Source organism: Columba livia, chromosome 1, assembly GCF_036013475.1.
Source record: "Columba livia isolate bColLiv1 breed racing homer chromosome 1, bColLiv1.pat.W.v2, whole genome shotgun sequence".
NCBI lineage: Eukaryota > Metazoa > Chordata > Aves > Columbiformes > Columbidae > Columba > Columba livia.
Window position 1 is genome coordinate 12,769,567 of NC_088602.1, and position 26,032 is coordinate 12,795,598.

Here is a 26,032-nt window from a genome sequence, read left to right on the forward strand (position 1 = left end):
GCTGGGCTGCGGGGGCGCTGCCGAGCCGCGCCGGGCGGGGCCGAGCCCAGGCGTGCCGTGCCGCTCCGAACCGGGCCGGGCCCGCCATGGCCATCGCTCACATCGCCACCGAGTACGTCTTCTCCGACTTCTTGCTGAAGGAGCCGCCGGAGACGCGATTCAAGGGGCTGCGGCTGGAGCTGGCGCTGGACAAGATCGTCACCTGCATCGCCGTGGGGCTGCCGCTGCTCCTCATCTCCCTCGCCTTCGCACAGGAGGTCTCCATCGGTAACCGGCCTCCCCGACCGGCTCCTCCGCGGCTCCCGGCGCCTCCCGCGGCGGACAAAGGGCTCGGCGGGGTGGGGGAGCGGTGCGGAGCCTCGGAGCGCGGGGGGCGTGGGGCGGGGGGGCAGCGTTCCTTGGGGTTCAGCTGCCAGATGCCAGGAGGGGTTTCCACTCGGGGGTGGGGGAAAAGGCGCCTTTGGGCCGTGGGGAGTGCGCAGGAGGGGGAGCAGCTTCCCGGAGAGCATCCCTAGCAGCAGGCTGTGCCTCCGTGCAGCCTTGCCCAGGTGTGCTGGGCATCCCGGCTGGCCTTTCCCGCTCTGCTCCATGCTCTCCTCCTCCTTGGGGCATCCCCTGACCGCTGCCATTCTCTACCACCTCCTGAGGAAGAGCCCTGACAGCTGAGCTGCTGCATCTCCTCCCGCGGGTGTGATTTCAGGAGGGTGATGCAGCCATGGCTGCTCTTTGTTCCCCAACGCTGCTCAGCCTTGTGAGCGACCTGCCGAGCTGTGCCTTGGACACTGCCCGTGTGCTGCGGGTCCTGGTGCCTGGAGGATTGTGCCACAAGATCTCGCTGTCATTCTGCAGCTGTCAGGGACAGTGCCAAGGAAAAGGGGTCTTGACCTCTGTGCATGGGCTGTGGGTGGCTTGGCTGGACACTGGAGCTGGTCACCAGCTCCTCGGATGTGTGGCAGGGTGGGCAGTGGAAGGGCTCTCCAAAGCTTTCCCCTGCTCTGCTGCGCTTCTGCAACTGTTCCAGTTCCACTTCTGGTGTGACTCTGTAGATGAAGCTGTGTTTTACAGAAGAATGGCCAAGTTTCCTAACTGTTTTCCTATCTTTTTTCCCCCATCACTAAATTACAGAAGTGCTTGTGCAGCAGCCTAATAGTCAGCCCTTTTCAGAGTCTGAAATGATAAGGAGACTTTTAAATCCAAATGACAAGACTTGTAACTTGGGGGCTCGCTGATAAAACCTGTTCGCTTGTAAGAATTGCTCTGCATTTAAATAGCACTATATGAATGAAGATGTCAAAGGTAAATAAGCAGTACTGTCCATTTTGAGATGGGGTGAATCATTGGGCTTCCATCCCTTCAGAAATAGTTTGATTTACTGTGTACCTGTTCATTGACAATCAGTGTTGTATACCTGAGATACATCAGCTGTAGGTTTGAGTCAAGCGAATGTCAGCTGGAATGAGACTGTGAATTAGTGGTGAATCTCTGCAAAACAGTCATTAATAGCATTAATCAGATACCAGACTGCTTAAGAGATAAGATGCCACAGACTGCTTTATTTACATCTCACTACACACCTGTTGCAATAGCTGTGGTTTTGACCCAAAGCACTGTGGCCTGCGTAACCACACTGATGGTCAAGAGCAGCCAGTTTGGAAATGCCAAGACCAGATTTGAGCCCCATGACAGCTCTGGTCAGTCAGAGACTGGACGGATGCTGCAGCATTTCTGTAATGTAAGCTGCTGGTTTTATTTTTAGGTGTGCTACTGATACATGCACATTTCCTCCTCTTAAAGAAATGAAAAAGAGGGCTGGCATTTCCATATACTAACTTGTATATGGGCTCCGTAGTTCTTCCTTCTGCTTTTCCTCTAAAAGCACTGGATTCAGTTTGAAATGGTGCCTGTGTGTCAAGTTCTCTTTTATGAGCTGTCCAGAAGTATCTATTTAATTTTCCTTCCTTACATAAAGCTCCAAAACACAGTTGAATTGCAGAGTTTGGTGAAGTGTGCCTTTCTTTTGGATGAGTTCTCATCTTCGCTAGTCAAACATTTGGGCCTCAGTGCATGCTATATGTAACATATTTCAGTATTAAACTAATTCAAATTGAATCTGTGACTCCAGTAGATTCATAAAGTGAGAATCAAAGTGCCCCCTACATCTTTCATCTGCTTTATTTTGCTTGTAATCCTGAGAACCTGCTAGAAGAAAGCATGGGGTTTAAAACCAAGCTCTTCTATTTGAAAAATAACTATGAAAATAAGTATTGGAAATACAGCAGGGCTCCGGTGTGAGTGAAACTACACCACGTGGTTTCCATAAAGAAAGTGATACTGCATCAGCCACGCTGCTGTTACGGCTGTTGCCACAGCCCTTGTGGCTTGGCGGGCTGGCTGCTGATGGGAGGTCCCAAAGCTGTTCCCATTAAGGCTTTTTTTGGGTTAGAGAGGGTCCTGGGGGCTGGTTATGCCCAGTTCTGTGAGCACTAGTGCTCAGCCAGCGATAAAATAGAAAGCAAGGGTTGTTTTCAAATGCTTCCTGGTGTAATTGTGCTCTGAAGAAGCTCAGGAGAGCTAAACCAGGAGAAAATGATAGGGTCCGTTTTAGGCCCAAAGAAGAGCAACACAGAATCAGAAGGGGTTGTGAAGGCGGTATGTGAGTCACAGCGTGGAAGTATCTCTGCCTCTGGGTGCAAAAATTGAACACCCTTTCCAAAAATGAACGCTCGGCTCCCATTTTTGTTGGGATAATTACATTCTTCCTGCCTAAACTTCTCTTGGCACCTCGAGCTGTCACCTTCCCTCCCGCTCTGCTTTCCTGTTTCCTCGCAGTGCAGTGTCAGATAACTGCAACTTTCCTCCTACATGCGGTTGTTGTTAATTGTGCAAAATGATTATAATGTTTACAAAGGCCACAGAGGTTCTCTGAAGCCACCAAGTCACTTCTAGTTTTGATAGAAGTTTCGGGAAATAAATGGGATTCCAGCTGGATATCACAGACGGTTTCTGTGCTGGAGGCTCAGCCAGTGAGCGCTGCCGACACTCCTGGGGTTGGTGCCTGGACCACGCTTCCGCATCCTGCAGGGGCAGGAGGAGCACTAATCCAAGTTTATTCTTGGTTATATTTTAGAAACCCATGGTCAACTGCAGGTTTGTGATGACTTTAAGCTGGTTCTGGTAGGACTTAGCTGTAATTGAGCTGTTTTCTGCCAACCCTGGGTCGTTTTCCCACTTGAAATCTTGCACCTGTTATCTGTTTACAGCTAGACCTTATTTTATACTATTTATACAATTAATATATATTATACTGGGAACTTGAAAATGAAAATAACAATAGGATTGTGAGGACTGTGTTGTGTATCCCTATATTTCTTATGGCCTGATATTATTTCCTTATATTATTTGTCAGTTCTTATGGTAAATATACTACAGATTATCAGGTCATATGGTAACAGAAACCATCTAAATATAGCTAAATCACACATGCCTCCTATAAAGGAAAAATAAAGATAGGAGCACTCTCAGCAATGTATGAGCCCCAAATTAATAGGATTTGATCTGTGTCATTTTTTCATGACCATGTTTTTAATAAGAATAACTTTGAGCCAGGATTGCGGTTCCAATTTTTAAACTCTGTGTGTGTATATTGTGAGATACACTTGCTTACTGTAAACAGCTTAGCTGAAAACATAGATATTTATTACCAAGGTACTGCTTGTAGCAGGATGCTGCAGCCCTAAGTCATTTAAGCAGAGAGAAAATCGAAACAAGCTGCTTAATTTTGGCAGAGCCTTGTTTCCAAGTTAGTTCTGGGAAAAATATCAGTGGCTGGCTTGGGTTGCAGCAGAAGGAAAAGCAGATGTGAGAGCTGTCCACTCGACATCAGATACTTGCATCTTTTTCCATAGGAAGGCAACTGGGAATTGCTCATGTGTGCTTAAGCCCAGCAGCTGCTTGTCACCAAATCACGTCAGTTGACCTTCTGTACAGAGCAGCTTTTGGGCAGCGTCTGCTGGCTGCGTTCACTGCGGCTTCACGGGGGAGGTGATGGTTGGGAAAGGAGACGAGGAGGAAGGGGGAGAGCTGGAGAGGAGAGAAGAAGGGAATTTTGTGGTGGCCACCAGCAGCCCTTACTACAGGTTCAGTTTGGGCATTGGTTGTGCATTGCTCATACATTGCTGGTATGAATTAATCCTCTTGTTTTGGCATCTCTGTTTATTTTATAATACAACAAAACTCCTTGGAAACCTTCCCAGGACCAAGAAATCACCATGTGTTAAGCAAAGGTACCTAAGAAACTTGTGTATAATCAGCCCGAAGGTCTGGGTAGCGCTAACAGCTTGTGAGTTGTGTCAGGATGCTGGGTTAGGAAGCACCTGGCCATAGACCAACCCACAGCTTCTGCATTCATCTATCAAAATGAAGATTTCCTACACTAAAAAAGTCTTATTTCTTTCTGGTGCATCTTATCTTTGGTGCACAAAGGTGGAGAAGTAGAGCCTTATCCTATGCTGTACATGGGGTTAATGTCCCCATTGAGCACTTTGGGCTCTGCCAGTGGTGACAATCCTTACTTGCCCCACTCAATTTCTGCCTAATTTCTGGGAGGGTTTATTTTTCCCCAGTTTGTTTGTTTTAGTTCCCATCCCCTCACTTGGCTGCCTATGGGATTTGAGGTGCTTTGGCCAGCAGAAGACACTGGGTGAAGGGTGTTAGTGAGGAACTCTGGCTGCCCCATCCCAACAGCTTCTGTGGGTCCCTAGCAGTGCCCACCTGCAGCATCCCTCATTTCATGTCCAGCTGAGCCTTCATCTCTATACAGGGTAATCATGATTCTCAGTCATGAGAATTAAATGTACAGCAAGGAAAAAAAAATACAATTGTGAGACTAAACCACAATAAATATACAAGAAAAAAATAGTCTAAGTTTTTGAATTAGGCTCCTTTCCACTTCAGCTACCCCCTTGATGGCCCTCTCTGCTGATGTCCCTCTCCCTTCACATTCACAAGTTGCTGGGGAGGCTTTTGGGAAATAAACCTATCTTGTGACTTCTGTAAAAGCTGGGGACTAAAGTTAAGTTGGGTGTAATTAGGCCAAAGACTATTACTATGGCAGCTGCTGGCTGAGAGCTTGATTAACATCTCCACGTGCTGCTGAAGCAGGCTGTATGCTAGTACCCTGTTTCCCTGAAAATCAGACAGGGTCTCGTATTAATTTTCGCTCCAAAAAATGCTTACTTTTTTACATGTATAGCTGCCTGGACACTATTTACTATGAACTGTAACAATGGGTTCTTTTTGGAGTAGGGTTTATATTTCGAGCATCCTCAAAAATCCTGAAAAAATCATGCTAGGGCTTATTTTTGGGGTAGGTCTTATTTTCGGGAAAATGGGGTAGTTGACATTTGGACATCTTGCATTTAGTTCAGCAGGATGCTCTGAAAACCAGGGCATTAATGACAGGACAACAAGTGTGTGAGCAGCATGAGTCTGGAGCAGCTGCACAAACTGGGACCTTTGAACCGTCTTTGGTTAGAGGTGCAGACCCCAGACAACAGCAGCGTACACCGTGCTGCTCTTTGGCACATAAGGAGTGCTCAGTAAATAGCAGAAGTCAAACTTGTGCTCGGTAAATAGCATCATGTCAAACTTGTAAAAACATTTCCTTTAATGTTAAGTTTAAATTGTCTTTGGGTGAACATCTTGAGCTGCTGATAAGTTTTTTTTCTGTTTAACTTCTACAGAGCCAGGTTTGCAATTCCTATAGAAACTGTGGTAGGCTGCTTTTGATGTCAGAATTAATTTAAAAAGCGTCATGGCCCTCTGTTGTTGCCTGAGATTTGGGGTGTCACCAATGTTGGCAGTGAGGCCAGGTGGTCATCACCACTGTTTGAGATGTTTCTCCTTCAGATGAAGGGAAACTTTTTTCCTTAAATCTCACTGGTGGGAAATTCATCCACAAGTTTTTTTCCCATGAATCAAAAAACCTATCGCTCTGAAGGCAATGCTTGATAATCACCCAGCTCTTTTCCCAGTGCATGGTCTTGAGACTTCTCTGCAAGATAACTGGCAGCCCCGTCAGGGGGGAAAGATACTTGTTGGCTCCTCTGACCTGCTCCACTTGAACATCACATCACCTGAGCTTGACGTTCTGCTATTTCTCCATTGCCAAAGTAAATCTCAGGAAACAGGTTATTTTTTCCAGTGCATTCATTTGTGTCTCTCCATAGTTTCTTCTTAAACAAACTTGTATTTATTCTGTTTCACCCAACCTGCCACTTTGGTCCATGGGAAGCATCTATAAATCTAATAAAAACATTCCTTCTGGTCCCCTCTTAATGGGTGTGTGTACACCCACACATACAGTTGCTTCTTCTTTGGCATGCAATGGGACATCTTTTTCATATTTTAAAATCTTTTAATGTTGGGGTGGAGGATGTGCGTTGGATGGTGCCTGGCAGTCTGTATGTTGTGTATATGTGCCTTGATTTTCTTGTTTGTGGGTTTTTCTTTGTTGGCTGCTAACGTGGATAATTCTTGTTAGATAAAATCAGGTGGGTAGTTCATTTTGCCTGGTGGAAAATTATAGTAATAATTAATAGCTAAGTTTTCATCCAAGCTTATGCAAATCTTTTTTTTTTTTTTTTTTTTTTTTTTCCAGTGATTGCAGTGTATTAGAAACCAAATAATTATTTACTGAAGGTTTAATCCTGTCAACTACAACCACCTCATCCTGGTTCAGGAAAAATAGTTCAGCATATGATTAACATTGATTCTTGGAAATACTCTCAGCTAGTTGTAGTTTCTTAATTAGATGTTTAAGTCGGAAGGGGGGTGTTGAACCACTGGGGAGGAAACCAGCCCAGCTTGCTAGGTTTATGATCCCACTGGTATGGGATACATCCAGAGGATGCTGAGTCCTCTGCTTTTCCCACCTTGCACCCAGCAAAGCAGTGGGATACTGAACAGGGACTCTCTCCTTCAGATTTGAGATTTTCCTTGGGATTCTGTGCATTTCTGTTTGTAGGTAGGTTTATCTTTTGGAAAGCATCTACAGGGACATTACTGTAGACATTGCAGAAGTGACTTGTGTCCTGCTCATTTAGCATCAATACCAAAATTTCCACCTCTGTTTGGGCAAAAGGAGCTGTAGTGAGCCCAACTGCTCGCAGCTCAACTATAAGAAGTCCCAGCTGGGACTGGAGCATCTTCTTTTAGACACCAGATAACAGATCCTTCCCAAATCAGCCTGCAAGACTTTGACAAAGTGGATGGAAAGGGGTTACCAGGGCACAGGGTTTCCACCTGTAGGCAGCCCCATGCTGGTTTTACAGTGCTGTATGGGAGCTAAAGAGGAGCCAGTTGCAGAAGAAGAGGGTTCTCGTGGCACAGACAAGGGGGAGATAGCTGGGGTTGTTGGCAGAGCACACATGAAGACGTGCCACAGCGGGGTGGGGTGACAGCTCGGCCTTGCTGCTCGCCGGCTGCGGTAACTCAGGCCTGGACTCTGCACGGGGTTGCATGCCTGCGAGTAATTCCTGCTCTTGGCAACCAGCCGATAACCTCAGTGCACTTGTAAAAGTGAGTTTTTATCATTCATGACTACACACCTGTTGCTGTCTGAAGTTTCTGTAGCTCTTTTGGGTGATTTCTCTTTAGGGCAACCATAGTAAGTGGCATTTTAAAATCCTCATTTATTTGCAAAAGTGTAAGTCAAATCCCCATCACTCCCTGTCCAGAGCTGATTTAGTACCAGGGAAGGCTTAAAAAAAAGTGTGTTGCCAAGCGTAACGATAACTTGGCCAAAGATTGTTGTGGCAACTGATCAACAAATGCAGTCATTTATTATTTTTCATCCTTCTCACTGTGTATTTTATCTCCCTGTTGTTGTTATGGGTTTGGCTGCTGATTTTTTTTCCCTCTTCTATTACTTGTGGGAGCAGGAGACGGGGAATGATTTCATGTCACCAAGTCCAGAGGCTGTTCATTTGATAGCAGAGGACTATTAGCCTTTCAAATGTGTGTGCGCGCAGGGACTCTGTGGAAGGCATTTGGCCCTTTGCCTGATTTCAACTCTAATAAAAACTACAGATTTTCTTTTTCACCTCCTCCAGAACAGCCCAACATGAAGTAAATTATCTGTACAGACTTATTGCTATTACTTCTTCGTGACCATTTTCAGATGAATTTAATATGTGTTCTGTGTAGATCATGCACAAAAACAACTGCTTTGTTTAAGCGTTAGTTTGAAATTGTAATTCACATTAACAAGTGTTTACATTACATTAACATTACATTAACATTACATTACATTACATTACATTACATTACATTAACAAGCTGGAGTGTCCCCAGCTTCTGCTTGATGTTGAGCTCTCTTTGCTTGGCTCCCAAGTCAAGTTGCCAAAGGTTTCCAATATCCCCGCTGAAATCCCAGAGATCAGAAGAGTCAGGTTCACGGCCCTGCTGCACCACTAGCATTGCTGTAGCTGTTCTGGTATGAAATTGTGCTCACAACTCTTTGGAGAAGGAGACTGGCTGCTTTTTGCCTCACCAGTTTAAATGCCATCACTCCCAGTGGTTTCCCACCCGTTAAGGAGAATGAGCACATGGCGTGTGTTTCTGGTTGCAGATACACAGACAAGAATAGGACAAAGCATCTTTCTGAACGCTCCAGTTGCTCGTGATTTGAAAGGGTCACTTGTTTGCTGCTTCACACCAGGCACAGCCAGCAGGATGTTCATTAAGTTCTTTAAGAGCAGAGCATAAATGGGCCCTATCCAGTGGAGAACAGACACTCCAATTGCCTGCTCTTTTTTTTTTTCCTGGAGTATATTGTTTCTTGAGCTTCCACAGCTAATGGAAATTCTCTGGAAAGGAGAAACTCCTGAAGCTTTGGGGGAGCGCAAGCGCTTGTCTGGTGCCAACTTTGCTCAATCACATGGGCTCTGGTCTGATAAACAGTAATTTGTTTTCTATAAGGGAGGCTTGTGACAGACCAAACCATGTCCTTATGATCCTACAGCCTTAGAAATAATTATAACAGTGACTCATAACGAAAGGCTGTCATTCGTAATGCTCCTTGACTATGCTACATTGTAAAAAGGCTATACAAGTTACAAGGCAAATGCAGTGGTCTCCTGTTACAAACGAAGTCCTTATTCTCTAAAAGCTAAACCAGCAAAAAGGCACAAATGATACAATCTTATACAAAATATTTTTTCCTTATAAAGTACACAATGATACCATTAGCAAAAAAAAAAATAAGCATCAATATTTTCCCCACTCTTGCTCTTTTGATATTGGTGTTGTGTTGGAGGAAGTTTTGAAGGTTGCCTTTGAAAGAGGCATGTTCATGGAAGAGCGATCTCTAGTTTGTGTAACCATTTGGTGAAACAGCTCTGTTTTGACTTTAGGAAAGCAAGCTGGAAACATGTGGGGTTTTTGTTTTGTTTTGTTTTTTTTACTTTCACTATCAAAGCTTCAGAAGGAAAATCAACCCCCTCCTGCTGTTTTACTAGCTCTTACCCAAGGAGCCACTGATACTCCACATCCAGCAACCACTTGTCCTCATTGAGATATGTGCAGTAGGACTCAACTGGTGCCTGTAGCTGGTCAGAGCAGAATTTGACCCTAGGGGTGAGGCTGGCTTAATAGCTGCTCTCGCTGTCAGTTAGAGCCCTGCTCTTAACTTGAAGGTCCTGAGCAGCTGGAGAAGTGCTGGGAGTGAGTGGGGATGATGATGGTATTGCCTGATCCTGGATAGAGCACATCACTGTGCTGGTGATGAGGGCGTTGGTGCCTTTTGGAGGTGTCTGAAGGCAGTAATTGCTCTGCTAGAAGTTACACAAGGAATTCCTTGTTTTCACACGTGTAACTTGGATGCCTCAAGACACACGCGCAATGTCAGAGGCAGAAGAAGTGGCAGCACTGTGGACCAAACTTGCTTTTACATCAAGGACTGCTGGGCTGCAGGAATGGTGTTTTGAGGTATTGTTTCAATAAATGTATAAGTGGTAGCTCATGCATTTGGGAAACACAGGGGCATAATAGTACGTGATGGCAGCTGTTTCCTTTGGAAACCAGCCTCATCTGGTCACTCTTTATATCTGCTGGTTCCCCTTTGGCCAACCTGATTGAAGTGCAAGCGAGAGAGACTTGGAGGTCGTGTCCCCCCAAAACTTGTGAAAATAGGCCTAAAAGGCAGGTGCTTCTAATATACTGTCTCAGCCCTCAGAAGACATCAGAGAGCCCTTGTGGGAGTATCACCCTTTGAGTGCAGTGGGAATTCAGTGACTCTTCCCCCTGCAGAGCTGCTGTGTTTCGTTCCATCACTTTACCTAATAGTTTTGGATACCGTGAAATCCCAACTGTGAACTGTTCTTCCTAAACTTGCTTTCTTTTTGTTTTAATCCTTTGAGGCAGTGATAACTTTTGCTTTGTTTTCCCAGGTGCTCAGATAAGCTGTTTTGCACCCAGCTCCTTCTCCTGGCGACAAGCTGCTTATGTGGACTCCTACTGCTGGGCGGCTGTGCAGCAGAAGCAACCATTCCAGAACAACCTAGAAAACATCCCCCTGTGGCTGCATAAAGTATGTACAGATCTCCCTCTGCAAAAATTGTCCCCACATAGAAGCCTGCCTTTGTCTCACTTTTCTTGCTTCTCTTCTCTGCTATGGTCTTTGGCTTTGACTTAACTCTGTTTTTAGAGAGAATGTTTTCTTGCCCTTACTTCCAAAGAACGTATTTTCTGCTTTTAAATAAAGAGTCTGTCGTGCTATAATAACAAATATCAGCAGTTATCTGACACAAGAGTAATAGTAATGTGAATGTTGCTGTGTTGCCCTGGATCTGAGTGCCTCACCTGGCCTTGGCCAGGAACTATTTTAAGATCTGGATACAAGACACAGCAACTACCCTAATGCTTGTATCAAAAGCTTACTTTAGGAAAACAGGATGGTAAAAATATTTCGTATTTTTATTGTATTACACTTGACCAGTTTTGCATGGAGAGGATCTAATGGCAAATAGGCATTTTGGGAGAGATTAAATTAATCCCTGTTACAAACAAGTTTAACCCAGTCTTCAGTGTGCTCTTCTGAGCTTCTGTGGGCTGTTCCCTTGCACACTGTGAGCTGGTTTTCACTGTTCTGAGTGAAGCATCATCATACTGAATGCACAATAAGAGACTTATTTCATGGGTAAGCAGTGTGGTAGGCACTAAGATACTTAAGCTGTCTCTAAGCGGTGAACTGAGCTTTGGTGGGAGTTGCAAACTCTGAGTAAATGCTGTGCCAAGGCCTAGAGCTGACTCAACTCGAGAGGCAGCATCACCCTGCTTGGGCACTGCTGATGCTGAAGTAAGAAATGCTGTTGAAGCTTTGCAAGTTTAGGGTGTTGTGTGCTGCCTTCTCCAAGCCTTTTATTACTTGCCCCAGCAAATAACCCCCGGGCACCTGGGAGCCGAGGAGAACCTGGTATTAGAGGGAGATCAGGTCTGGGACCTGTAGCACCTGTGTTTCTGGGTTTTGCTGGCATATCAGCTTTTATTATCCACTTAGCTGGTGGCATCTCCTCTGAAAGACTATTCAGGGCTGTCTCTCATTCATTTGCTGACTCAAATCACAAACCGTAAGCATTTACTACTGCCTTCTCCAGTTAGCACCACTTGTAACCTTGACCCAGCAGTCTTGGGTTTCATGAATATTAAAGCCAGCCTTGTTGGTTTGTAGCCTGAACTCTGTCTTTCTCATTTAGTGTCCCACTTCACTTCAGCCAGACCTTCTGCAGAGCCCAGTTGAAGCTGCTGGGACATCCTGCAATGCAGGTGGCTTGCCTGGGTGGAAACTCCACCTGCAAACCTGGATATGTTGCTGCCCCTTTCTCTTGCAGGAATGAGTTCTTGTTACCTGATTTCTTTACACTGAATTTTATGCCATAGTCACCTGCTGATAGCTGTAAGTGTCCTAGTTCGCCAGGCTTAACTAATAGCCTAAATAGTCATACTTTTATGATGCAATCCATGTTAATTTGCTGACTAGTGCTGTCTCAGCAACTGATGCAGGGCCCTTTTTCCCCCAGTTCCTCCATGATAGCTTAATGGTATGTGATGTGTCCTTGTAAATACTCTGCAAACTGACTACAAGAAGTGTGTCTGAGTAAGAGCTTGTAGCAGAGGCTGGGTGCCTCCTCTTAATCTCCTAAATCCATACGTAGTCACCTACCCTTCCACTGAGCCAGCACTGGGAGCTTCAGATGCTGTTTGGAGGCCAGTATTAATTAATATAGGACAGTATTAATTAATATCCTTTTAGTGGTTGTTCATCAACTTCTGTGCTTAACAAGCTTCCAGGGAAGGAGCAGTGTTGCAGCTGTTAACACTGACCTTTGGTTCCCAGCGTGGTGGGAACATGTGAAGGTGTCTGTCTGTTGGTGGCACCCAGGGCCAGCAGCTGCTGGCTGCACTGCTGGGTGACTTTGCCATGGGGGCCGATCACTTCTGCAGAACAGGGCTTGGGTTGTCTCCTGGTGCAGGCTGTGTGCTGCAAGGTACATACAACCTCATTGCTCTGCAGGTTTTGGCTACATAACTATTTTTAAAATAGAGCAGAGCCTTTGTGGAGCACAGTGATGTTAATGAGACAAGAGAACCTACGTAAGCTGAGGTGAGAGAAGATCTGACTCAACAGTGCAAGGGCAGGGGTGCATCCAGAGGAACAGCAGGGATTGTTAGAGACAATGTTGTCTTAAGACAACACTTAAGGCTTTTTTTTTGTCTGCTTTCTGAGCAGCAGTGCGTTTATTTGCAAAGCATCTTGGGTTCTTTATAATATTCTGGCTCACTTAACATCTGGCTATGTCGCCGTGCTAGAAGGGTCCATAAGAGCTGCTTAAGGAGGCATTAGATTATGGGTTTGGCGGACTGAAGTTTTAGGCCCCAGTTCCTGATGGAAATGAATGGATTTCCTTATGGCACACTCCCTGTGCTCTGTCAGAAGTGCTATAGAACATTTTTGTCCCAGGATGATGCTCATCTTGGTGTAGAGTGGAAGTAGGACCGTGTAGCTCCTGGTGAAGAAGCCAGCTTGCAGCAAGGTGCCCTGCTTTTATTCTAGGCATCTGCTGGCTCTGAAGGATTATCAAAACCAGCGTACATTGCAGAAAAACTGAAACCTTCCCATTGATCTCCTATTTCAGAATACAAGTTTGCACTAGGATTTTCATTTGTTTTTCTTTTTTTTCTTTTTTTTTTTTAAATCAGTAAAATGTATATTTCAATTTTGGGCAATCCCCAAAGCTTGGGCACCTTTACCTGCTCTCCTTTCTGCTCTCTCAACACTTGAATTTATCAGTTTGGAAGCTTGTTTTGGAGCAGAGAGGTGTACTGTAACTCTCTGTGTTCCCTGCCTGGTCTGTGCACTCCCAGAGGGTGCCCAGGTCCTCTCTCCTTGGAGAACAGGATTGTTTGAAATTTCCAGTGGTCCTGGTGTAACTCTTCACACTGGATAACCCTTAGCAGAAGGCAAAATGAGTTGTGTACTCAAAAGTACAATTCGAGAAACAAAGTATCTGCAGATAGATAGATTGAAAGAAGAGGCTATGATTTGTTCTGCACATATTCTTAGTTTAACACTGAGATTTCCTCCTCTTTGAAAAAGCTGACAAAATGCTTATATGGTTGAGTACTCTGACAAGACTCATCTTCAGGTTTGTCATTGATGAAACTTAGTCTGGTCGGGCTTCGCTCTTCTGTTCTCTCAGTTTTCTTCTGAAGTTTTCTATTCAGGCTTAATTCCTTCAAGAGGTTTCTTGTATCTGTCTGAAGTGTCAGAATAGAGATATTGGTTTCTCAAAATGAGTGGAAAAGAGAGACAGACAGTGCTGATGCGGGATGGAAGCGCCATGGATTTGCTCCCTCTGTGCACATAATTTGCTTCTTGTCTCTAAAGATGAGTGCTCCACCTGAGAACTTATTTTTATAAAACTTAGCTTGATCCTTAACTGGAATAGAAACAAGCTTTTGGCCATTGAGGGTGGGCAGTCCTCGCAGCTCAGTGGAAGAGGAGACTGCGCTGCAAAGCCTTTTAAATCTGTAGTGCACTGAGAAACTTTTAAAGCTGTATCAAAACAAAGAAAGAAAGAGGTGGGGTAAAAAGGTCATGTATGGTTTGAGATTCACTTTCGGTTCTGAAGGCAGGATAATAACCACATGGTAACCTTCAGAACAATGAGTCATTTAGAGCTCATGTTTCTGCCCCCAAAACCAATGAAACGTCTCCCATTGACTCAAGTAGGAATAGGATCATATTCAGAGGGAGATGAATACCTTTGCTTCTGGAAACATGTCGTGGCTGTCATTAGCCTGTTTGGGGGCAGGTGTCTGCTTGGGCTTTTCACAGTGGCACACAGAAATTAGGAACTGAAGAAGCAGACACATCACCATGATCTTATTTTTTAATGAGAAATATTCTAATCTCAAGTGAAGACACTTCAGTGCTTCCTTCTTTGTGAGCACTGGATGCTAGTGCGTTTTCTCAAGCCTGCAATTCAGACGTATGCAGCCCAACAGCTTTGTGCTATTGTACTTAGTGTTTGACCACTGTTAGGTGTGGCAGAAGTCTGAATACTTGCAGTCACTTTAATAGTGTTTGCCCAAAGAAATAAGGACTGAAAATGCAGTATAATTAGAAAACTGTGTTGTTTTTTTTTCCAAATGTTGTTAAAATGATTCTTGTATTCTGCCAGCCATTTTTATCCAGACCTTGGCAAGCTTTTTGTAGATTAAGTCTTTGAAAATGCCTTTTGGGTCACGCCACTCTTGGCAGCTGCATTTTCTTTGGATGATAAAAGCATAACTGACCTTATGAAGAAGTTTTTTAAATGTACTTTTAACTTATTTGCTGTGTATTTACTCAATCTTAGCACAGCTGAAGCTGGGGATGTTATATAATAGACCGTTTTGTGGTTTAGTCGGATTTTTGCTTTCACCTTCAGGAGAGTGTGACACTAATGCATCTTTAAAAGACAGTTTCATTATTGTAGTGTTCTATGTACTTCTGCAGACAGGTTACTCGAACACTTCTATATCCATGCATATGTTCTGGTTGAACAGTTAACTGTTTCCTAATTAACTTGAACAGACTGATGTCATCAAAGCTGGCCTCCCAATAAATGGTGAAAATAATCATGACATGAGAATATTAGGAATTCATTTTGATACCTATAGCGCTATCACAGTCTATGTCTTTATCAGTGGAAAGCTATATATGTGCTTTGGGAACTGAAATGATGTGAAGAAGGTTCATGCCATCCTGAGTATTTATCTGAATGTAGGTGTTTACAAATTCTGGTGAGACAGAGTTGTTTTGGAAAATACACCTTCCCTTTGTGCAGGTAATCTTCATAAGAGGAACAAGTGCAGACACTTGAATAAATGGTCATGACTTCCAAACAGTTCAGTGTGTTAAATGGATTTCTAGAGTTTGGACTGCATGCATGCAGGTTATTTTTCTTCTCCATTCATAGTAGGTAGTATCAGGTACCAGGTGCTCTTGGCTTTCAGGAGGAGGAGGAAGGGTATGGCCTGTAATGTACACAGTGCTCAAAGGCCTGTCAAGTGGAATGAGCTGCAGCAGTACAGAATGAGGGGCCGTTGGCCTCTTGGTTTGCTAGTGTTTTGCTTGCTTGGGAGCTTGCTGTCCCACCCAGCGTGACATCAGAGCAAGGGACAAGCAAGGCAGGTCAACCTGCTTCCATCAGCTTCAGCTTTCAGGAGCTCAGCAATACTTAGAAGAAAGCATGGAAGGGACTGTAGTTTGAGTCCCTGGTGCAGGCACTACTAGTTTTGTGTGTCTCGTGCTGAATTCTAATAATACAGTAGTACTAGTCTAGTACTAGTACTAGTCAAGTCTAGTACTGTCTAGTACTGTACAGAAACTTGGATTAGCTTAGCTGAAGCTCTGCTGTTCTGTTTTTGAGAGGCAAAGTCATTAGGTCTTTGTCTTTCATGTCCACCCAGCTGCAAAGATAAAAAGAAAGCTCAGGGCACCCAGGATGAAGCATGGTGGTGTAGCCCTCAATGCACTTTCTCTAATAAAGATCAGAAAGGAACATTTTGCACCATAGGATATTGCACCTGTTCTAATGTATCTGTTCTAATCTCCTTTCAGAGGACTTTTGTTCGGTTATGCAATCTCATACCATCCTAAATCTAATACTGTGAACTTGCCATTGAAAAAGGAACCTGATAACTAGACAGCAAAGGAAAAAATGAATTTTACTTTTAGGGCCATACCTTTCTCTGGCATATCTTTGACCATCTAGTTCTTGAAGTCAGCGACACTTCCCATTTAATGTAAATACTTCAAACTATCTAAGACGGAAGTAGCATTTCCTCCTTGTGTATTTGGTGCCTTGGAAGTAAGCACATAAGCCATGTGCGTGTATGGCACATGCTCGTGCTCGTGCGAATACCATGGAGTCCTCTTAAAATGAAAAGTCATTATGCGTGACTGTAAAATGTAGTCAGATGAGTTGGATGATCCGAGTCTGTTGCTCTGAAATCTAGGACTCATGCCAGATGACTTTGCATTTTCACTTCTGCCTGTCAGTTCAAGGCCTTAAATTTTAATGATTCAAACCAATTTGCTAGTTATCTAAGCGTACTGTCAACAAATAGAACAAGTGTATCTTTCTATTTTAAAAAAGCCAGAATCCGAGAAGGATGGAGTCATGTATCAAGTGCTGTGGAAGGGCTGACAAACACAGGCTTTTGTTTCCAAACAAAAAGAGCTGCACTAATGGTCATGCTGCTGCTTTGGTTTTGAGACCATTCAGAGAAGAGCAGCCCAGTGTTTTCTCATGCTGCCACAAGCTGCAGTTTTGGGAGTGATGAGAGGCTGGCAAGTGGAAGCCCAGAAAACACGTGGCAAATGTTCCTTTGCCCAGTGGTGTGGTGCTTCTAGGCAAAGAGATGGTGGTAAAGTAATCGGAGAGAGGAGGAGGCACGAGGGAAGGTGCAGAGGCTGGTCTTAGTGAGACAACAGTCCGTATGAGGCAGGGGAGTTGGGTGGGATTGTAGGAGGTCTGGGGCAGAGCAAAAAGGCTGATGCCAATGTGCTACACAAGCGCAGGATGTGCCCACAGAGTCTTTTTCTAGGTATGAAGGAAGAGATGGGGCCTGGGACAGTGGAGGCTTTGGGCTGTGACTTCAGTGTGTCAACTGTCTTGCCTCTTGCCACATGTCTTGTAGGCCTCAGGGTAAAGAGATCCCAAGGACTAATCGGATACTGCTGGTGGCATTTCCAGTTTTGAGGGCCAGAAAGGGAATTCATAAAGCCTCTGATGCCTGTCAGATTTCAGATGAGAGAGTAGTAGAGCCAAGTGGTATAAACCAATGTAAGAATCCTTGGCCGCTACTTACTCAATCAGGTGTTTGTTTCTTTCCCCACCTGGCACCAGTGGAAGGATGCTAAGAGGCATAGGGCATAGAAGTAAGTGAAGTCAAACAGGCTTTGCAGCAATCTTATACAAACTGACATTTGTTAAAGCTTATGGATGAGGTGTTGCAGCAGCTTAGAGGAGCTTAGATAAATTTAAACTGTGTTTGTAGATAGATTATTTCTGTATAAGATAGGATTCAGAGGACTGAAAGAGCCTGGCCGTGAAACCATAAAGCTTTGGACAGACCAAGGCATCCAGGACTTTGACCTGAGAGACCCAGTGGCATTGCCCACAGAGAGAATATGAAGGGTAAATTTTTGAACTGTTGGGCATATTGGACATGCCAGAGCTTTACATCTCAATTGAAAACGATAGATGAAGAAAAAACAAAACCAAACAGAAAAGAAACAACAACAAAACCCAAACAGAACAAAACAAAAAAACCCCAACAAACCAGGTGATCTGAGGTTATCTGCTGTGTAGAAAGAGGGAAGAGAGGAGGTAGTGAGGGCAGAGCTCTGTGGAGTTTCCACAGGCTGCTGGCGGTAGGGGGAAGATCATGTTGAGGGTGCAGCAAGTAGAGCTGAGAGCTGGGAGATGGCAGCTGCTAAGGATGTGTTTCCAAAGAATGACCTTGCTCAGGTTGCTTGAAAGCAGTTGGCAGTTCAGAAAGAAGAGCAGAACCCACACCTGAGGGCTCTTGGCTGCTGGTATGGGTTAGAGTTCTGGAGGGAAGAAATTCCTGAGCGTGACTATGGACAATCCCTTTGGTGAGCGTGGTTTAGTGGTGCAGATCACCTGGATTCAATGAAAGTGCTGGGCAGATGAGCATTCCCCAGCAATTCCAGGAGACCAGAAGGAATCCCCTGGATCCCTCTGGCCTGTGAGGTCAGTCTCCTGCGGTGGTGAGGGGACAGGCCACAGCTGTGACATAGATATGGGGTTGATGCTCGTTCCTTGCTGGTGAGGAAGAGCTACCTCTAGTGGGATGTACAGTAAAATTACAGTCGAGTCTGCTTTGCAATGAGGTGTCTGAAACAATCGTGTTCCTGGTTAGCCCATCCCTGCAGGATTTCTAATTCAGTGTTAAAGGTGAGCCTTTCTTGAAGTTTTCTTTCTTGAGGACTTATCTAGAGACTGAAGTAGCCACAAAACTGGGCTTATTGAAGGCATTTAAATAAAATTATAAGGAATTTAATAGGCTTACAGGGAATTTAGTAGACTTAGAGGGAATGGTGACTGGCTGACATTTTTTATACAGGTAGTACCTAATCTGAATTTTTTCTCCCTTTAGTTCTTCCCATACATCCTTCTGCTCGTCGCTATCCTGCTGTATCTACCATGTTTGTTCTGGCGCTTCACTGCAGCACCTCACCTTTCCTCAGACCTGAAATTTATTATGGAAGAACTTGACAAAGCCTATAACAGGGCAATCAAAGCTGCTAATAGCATCCGCAGTGGAGAGCCCAGAGACCCTACTGACTTGGTTCCAGCTGTTAATGAGAACTTGACACAGAGGTAAGGTGCTGGGGCTTGGCTTTCTTTGCTCTTTTCCTTAAGCTCTTAACAGATGTGACACCTGCGCTCTCCTAGAAACTTGGTGCAACAGTTTGAATGGTAACCTGACAGAGTTTTAAATTTGGTTAAAAAAATGAAGATATCTGAAATCATTACTGTGGGCACTTGGAACTGGAACTTACAACTTCCTTTTTTCAAAGAAAACATTTGATGAGTTCTTTACCTGGCATGTCCTGATTTCTTTAGTGATAGTAGGTGTTAATTTTTACACATGACAGCATAAGAAAATGGGGGTGGCTGCAGTCCTTATGTCTCAATGTTCTTGACAGTCACTTGCACGCTGTGAGCAAAGTCAGTCACTTGTCATCTCCTATGCTTTCAGATCCAAGTCTGCAAAGCTTCTGTTTAAAGAAAAAAAATAGATAAAAACCAAACACCAAAACCAACAAAAGCAAAAGCCCCCTCTCTGATCAGATTGGTGGACGGTTCTAACCAGATCCAGTTTCTCCTTCGTCCCAATCAGGGTACATGTTTCTCCTTGCATGTGGGGGTGCAAGAAGTGCAATGGGGACTTAGGCCCCTTCTTTAAAATGTGGAGTTAGGTCTTGACAAGGAAAAAACCTTCCAGTGTGCTCTTACCAAACAAATGCTTGAGAAGTCTGTTTTTCCTCATGGATTTTCTTACTATATTTGTTTTGTATTGGAAAAAAACAAAAATGTGGTTTTGTTGCTGTGAGGGCAATACTTTTTTTCCATTTTCTAATGTTTGAGCTCTTTTGTCTCTTAAGTGGCTTTTCTGTGTTATAGAGTCAATATTCTTCATTTACCTGCTATTCTGTTTTCTATTGACTTCAGTAAAACTACCATTGATTTACCCTAGTAAAAGCAAATCCAATCTCATGTCTGTTTTAGAGCACTAGGTTTCTATGAAATTTGAGATAGATGGATGCTGCAGCATCTGATCTGTGTGACTTGCGTATTTTTTTTCTTTCTTTCAGTTTGTGGGAAATATCTGAAAGCCACTTTAAATACCCAATTGTGGAGCAGTACCTGAAGACAAAGAAGAATTCCAAATGCCTAATAATTAAATATATTATCTGCCGTTTACTCACCCTAATAATTATTTTCATTGCATGTCTCTACCTGGGCTACTACATTAGCCTCTCCTCTTTGAGTGATGAGTTTCTCTGCACTATCAAAACTGGGATCTTAAAGAATGACACGACTGTTCCAGAAGTGGTTCAGTGCAAGCTTATTGCTGTTGGCGTCTTCAAGGTACTCAGCTACATTAACCTGCTAGTCTATCTTCTAGTGATGCCACTGGTAGTGTATGCAATGTTTGTTCCGTGGAGATGGAATTCAGGTATTCTCAAAGTGTATGAAATCCTGCCAACTTTCGATGTTCTGAAACTCAAGTCAAAGTGTTTTGATGACTTAAGCCTTTACCTCCTCTTTCTTGAGGAAAATGTGAGTGAACTTAAATCATTTAAATGCCTCAAAGTGCTGGAGAACATTGCAGTTTCTGAGAAGTTTGATGTCATGCAACTTTTGGTAAACCTTGGTACTATTAAGACAGACACTGTAGATGGCAAGCCAGGGACAGCTGTGTTGGAGAAGTCTGAAGAAACAACTACAGAAGATCTGGAAAAAAATGCAACAGAGCTACAAGGTAAGGTGACCTGTTCTTTCTTTAAAAAGAAAAATTAAAGTAAGAAACCCCACAAAAACACCACATCCAAACCTGCTGTAACAGAGAGATAAGGAATCCATTAAACCAAAAATCCATTCATGCAAAATAAAGCATGTTCCATCTAGATGTCTATTCCTACAAAAAAAATTCTAATATATTCTACAAGAAAGTGGAGCTGCTTAGACCATGCTATCTTGTCTGCAGTATAGCTGCTATAACTTCACATAGGTGCCAGAAGATTGCAGTGTTGCAAGTCAGTGGTACAGGCTGGACACTGAAGTGTCTGTTAAGCTGGTGGTCCTTGCTGACATCTCTCTTCTAGCAGTAAGAGGCTTCAGCTGTCTAGACTTGAACTCCTTAAGACCACCTACGCACTAGAAGAGCACTAGATCGGTCTACAGTAGGCTGCGCTTGAAGAAGCCGGTGATTTCAGGACATCTGTTTCTCAGAGATTAGCTCACAAGAGTAGTAACGGCTGCTTCTGCTTCATTCAGGCTTTGGCAGAAATCTCAGATGAATGTAAAAATAAGTCTGATGCTCAGAAATGCCACTGGCAAAGGAACAGAAAATGACAAGAGAAGGGAAGTGGGACTGGGGCCAGTGGACATGCTCCTGAGAGAAAGGAAGATTGAGTGTAAAGTCAATTTTGCCAAAATGATCAATGATTCCAGTTCCTTCCTCAAGTGCAGAATTAGAGAAGCCAAATATCCAGGGAGAGGCATAACGGGATCAAAAAGTTTCCTTCCCATTTGATGTGAGCACAGTCCCTGTTGTAACTGTGCCCAGAGAAGGAGCAGGACACTGGTGTCTACATCCCCTCGATGAAGGAGCTGAGACTCTTCACAAAGTCATTCACTCATGGAAGTGAAGATGCTTTAAAACATTTAGCAGCTGACCGAAGTAGGTGAGCACAATGCTGAGGGCAAGCTGAAGAACTGTTTCAAAGGCAGGAGAAAATTAAATCTACTTTCTCTTCAGAAAGGTATGACCTGTGCTTAATAAAAAGGAAGCAGCAGCATCCAGAGGGTAACTGTTCCTCTATGCTTGGGTCAAGCAGTTCTGATAGGCTGAGGTTTGGAGGAGAAGTCAATTTATAGAGCAGGGAATTCAGAACAAACAGTCACAATTATTTTCAGACTATGAGAAGTACTTCTGGCAGCCGGCTCTAGTACAGCAGCGTGGAGTAATTCTGATAGAAAATAGTTTTCCTCTTGAATCTGTCTGTCCCCTTTTGAAATTACAGGTGAGTGTGTTTTGGTAGGAGAATTTAAGAGCTCAAGATGGAGGTCTCTGCTCAAGGAGCTGAAAAAGCTAGTAGAAAATCTGACTCATTTTTATCTGAAAGCAGAACTTTTGAGACTGTTTTCGTATCAAGAAAACACTTCAAAGACTTCTTTTCCTCCAGAGCAGAATAAACTTATGCTTGAAACTCTGTTAAAATGCATTGCAGAAAGAAGCTGCCATTTCATGACCAGCTGTGGCTGGTGCAACCCTCTCCTGCCGGGTGCAGCTGCAGGTTCACTCCTAGTCTGCAAAGCTTCACCTGTGGCTCATCGTCTTTCCTTCTGTCACTAGTAACATCAGCATGTTTTAAGTAACCATGTTGACAAAACAGTGGTAGATGCTGGCTCTGGACTCCAGGGCGTCCAGCTTCTGGGTGCCACATCCCAACTGGGGGGGTGCAGCTGGAGGCAGCTCAACAGCTCCAGCACGGGGCAGGACAGCCAGCCTTGCAGCACCGTCTCAGTGGCAGTTCACAGAACCTTAGAATCATAGAACAGTTTGGGTTGGAAGGGACCTTCATAGCTCATCTAGTCCAACCCTCCTGCCATGAGCAGGGACATCTTCAACCAGATCAGGTTGCTCAGAGCCCCATCCAGCCTGGCCTGGGATGTCTCCAGGGATGGGGCATCCACCACCTCTCTGGGCAACCTGGGCCAGGGTCACCACCCTCACTGTAAAATTTTCTTTCTCATGTCTGGCCTGAATCTGCCTTCTTTAGTTTAAAACCATTACTGCTTGTCCTAGTGTAACAGGCTCTGCTAAAAAGTCTGTCCCCATCTTTCTTATCGATCAGCCCTTTTGAAGTACTGAAAGGCCTCAATAAGTTTTCTCCAGAGCCTTCTCTTCTCCAGGCTGAACAACCCCAACTCTCAGCCTGTCCTCCCAGCAGAGCTGTTCCAGCCTCTGATCATTTCTGTGGCTCCTCTGGCCCCTCTCCAACAGGTCCATGTCTTTCCTGCACTGAGGGCTCCAGAGCTGGACACAGGACTCCAGGTGGGGTCTCACCAGAGCAAAATGTGTTGAGTGGTTTGATGGCCTTTTCACTTCTAAAGGTTTACTTTTTCTTTAGTTTTGACAGACCATGATGCAAGTGGCAATATGAGTCCAAGAGAAGATAAAAAACTTCGCCAAAGACTTATTGATTCTTCATGCTGATGCCTCCATGCTGCATTAGTCAAGAGCTTCATACCACAAGAGGGCTTCTCCTCCACCTTCACTGCACTCAACACAGGGTGCTGCTCTTCGAATGCAACTGTCTTGAAAGCCGACCAGTTCCTCAGAGGCCAAACTGTTTTGAAACTACTTATCGTATAATAATCTGCAAAAAAATCTGAAAAAGCATGTTGTAGACTTTCATTATTTATTATAAAAAAACCCAAAACAACTACACAAGGAGCAATAAGAACAAAGAATTCCCATCGTGAGTAACAAGCGACGTGCGCTGAATGCAATTGAAACTGGCAGCAGGGAAGAGCCAGCACTGCACTGTACCGAGGTGGGGAACAACCCCATGGTTATAAAAAGAGATGGCCTGTTGCATTCTGAAATGTTGCTCTGCAAGGAGCAGCCATCTCTGTTCTGGGGTTTAAGGTAGCTGGGGGGGTCTCTGCCCTAAAAAAGGGATTTTTAGGGTTTTTGAGTGAGTCTGGTTAATCTGTGTACCAGGTGGTATCTCACCACTGATATTGGCTGTGTCATCCCAGGAAAAATAGAGGTTGCTCTGTTCAGCCTGAGGTGTCTTGGTTACCCAGCTCAATTGTGGCATCTAGGATTAATTTACTTGGCACTGATGGAAAAGAAACTACAAATAGACTTAGTATAAGTGGGTACTGTAAATGTTAGGGATTTCAAATTTTCTATGTATTAATAAATTAATGTCTTAACACTTTTTGTATTGCAAAATGTAGTGATATGTAAGCTAAAAGTTCGGTTAATTTCTATTTCAGAGTTGTTTTGGTCTTAGTGACCAACAAATCTGCATTGGGGTTTGGACTGAAGATCAGTGAAACTGGTTCCGTTTCTGTAATGGTTTGTAGTAATGCTTATATGTGTGGAAATTGTTTCAACGTGTTTATAGTATCAAACGCAATATTAGTTGTGCTGTCTTCCAAAACGCACTTGAGAAGACAGTTTTATCTGTATCACAGTAGCACCTGAGTGCCTCAGCAGAGCCAAGCACTCCATAGCCAAAGTGAGGGAGATGTAAATACAATGGAAGGTTTTCTTCCTGCACATCCTGTGACTTATTTTAATTAGAGATAAGATGCTGAGGGGGGTTGGAACAGACAAGGGGAAGCATTTGTAAACTGGATAACTTTCCTGTTTGTTATTGTACTGTTTGGGGAGAGTAGCATTCAGCTTTAATATCCTTATCCCCCTGCCCAGGACCTCTGCCTTCAGTTAGCATTAAAATTACCTTTGTCTTGAATTGTAGGTAGGAGGTGAGGTGGGTGGGGGTTTCATCACCACAATGGCAGTGTGTGTCTTTCACAAATGTTATATACTCACTTTTTTTTTCTATATCTCCATGCAACTGAAATATTTTGCCTGTCACCTCTTGCAGGCTGTCTTTTTAGACAAAGGAGTACCTCTTTTATAGCTAGGCAGGACTTCCATTTTCCAGTTCATCTGTGTCACCTGCTGTTGTGTTCTCGACTGTTAGCTTTCTCCATATGGCTGAAGATGAGGGGCAAAAAGAAGTTATTGGTGTTACCATCTTTGCACAGAACTGTTTACGTACTACAGCAGATTTTGCAGAGATAGTGCATTTACTTGGATGTGACAGCTGTTTTTAAACAAGTGGATCCCTGAGTGCTGCCATACTATACTTTGTGCTAGTATTACAAGAACTCTTCAGTTATTTTATGGCTTTCAGCTAAGAAAAGCCTTATTTAAAAGAAAGTCTTTAAAGCCATAGTATTGTGCTACCTCTGCACAGGACAGTAGCACAGCTGCAGTCCTGGTGTCTGTTGCATTTTCAGCAAGAAACAGGGCTTGTGTTGGATACTGGTAGCCCAATCTGCTCAGTTTTGCTGCCATACTTCTCCCAGCAAACCCACAACCCATCTGACCTTTTCTAGATCATTTCTGTCTGTCTGTGTGCTGATGTGTTGCTGATGGTCCTTTATATGTGGGCAAAGCAGATGCACATTGTGCATTGTGTGTTTTGACCAAGGAGCTATAGTGCAATACTAAGATTTTGTGATGTGGATGTGTTTGAACGGTTTGATGTAAGTAGAGTTCTCAATCTTTACAAACTTGAAGCTCCTGAAAGCAATATGTTCGTGTTTCATGTTGGATCTGAACTGAACTTTGTACTAATTCCCCTTTTGTATTTAAAAATATGACTTGCTGCAGTGAATCTCTTGTTGTCTTCTAAAGTGTTCAATAAAATATGTACCAGTTCTTCTTGGTTATTTAAATAAAAAGAATTTGTGAACTATAGCAGTGTGACTGAAGGTTCCAGGGTGGTACGTTGTCATCTGGAAATCTTTAGAGCAGTACACATGGTCTGATGCTAAACCCCAAGTAAACTTTTTGGACAGTAGTCATAACTGTGTTCTTTTATTTTTTGTTCTCACAAAATTATCAGAGCAACATGAATAAGTGCAAAATCTATTTAACCTTTTAAAACTGCTGAGAAAACATCAGCACATGGTGAATAGCCTGTTTGTTTTGTGAGTTACTATCTAAAAATTGGCCACAGTCTCAGCAGGTTTGAGCTTTTCAGCTGTATCTTGCTGTTTCAGGATGTATTTCTGTAGCTGCCCAGCTCAGTTCTACTTACATTTTAGTGCCGCTGCTTCTGCTGTATTTTACTGTTTTCAAAAGGTGGGCTAAATTTCAATCTAGGTCTTAAGGAAAAGAGTCCATCTCCAGCATCTTCATCACTACACTTTCTAGAAACAGCTACATCCATCCATCTTTTTAAAAATACCCCAGAAAGTAAAATGGGAATGTTGAGATTCAGGTTTGGTCTGTGCCATCCTTTGTGTTACCCTTCTCTCTCCATCAGTTGGGTATTAATCATCCTCCAAATGTAGGAGAGTTACAACCAGCTCCTCCTCTGCACAGTTTTTGCCTTATGACACTGTTCAATGAC

General features: G+C 43.8%; 1 protein-coding gene across 1 annotated transcript; it reads left to right on the top strand.

Moving 5' to 3' along the window:
• PANX1 (pannexin 1) lies at window positions 1-25,374 on the top strand. The gene is made up of 5 exons (XM_065039981.1): window positions 1-267; window positions 10,449-10,588; window positions 18,733-18,956; window positions 19,955-20,625; window positions 23,000-25,374. The coding sequence occupies exons 1-5, from the start codon at window positions 87-89 to the stop codon at window positions 23,083-23,085; spliced, it is 1,302 nt and encodes a 433-aa protein (XP_064896053.1). The 5' UTR covers window positions 1-86; the 3' UTR covers window positions 23,086-25,374.
• The last annotated feature ends 658 nt before the right edge of the window (window positions 25,375-26,032 follow it).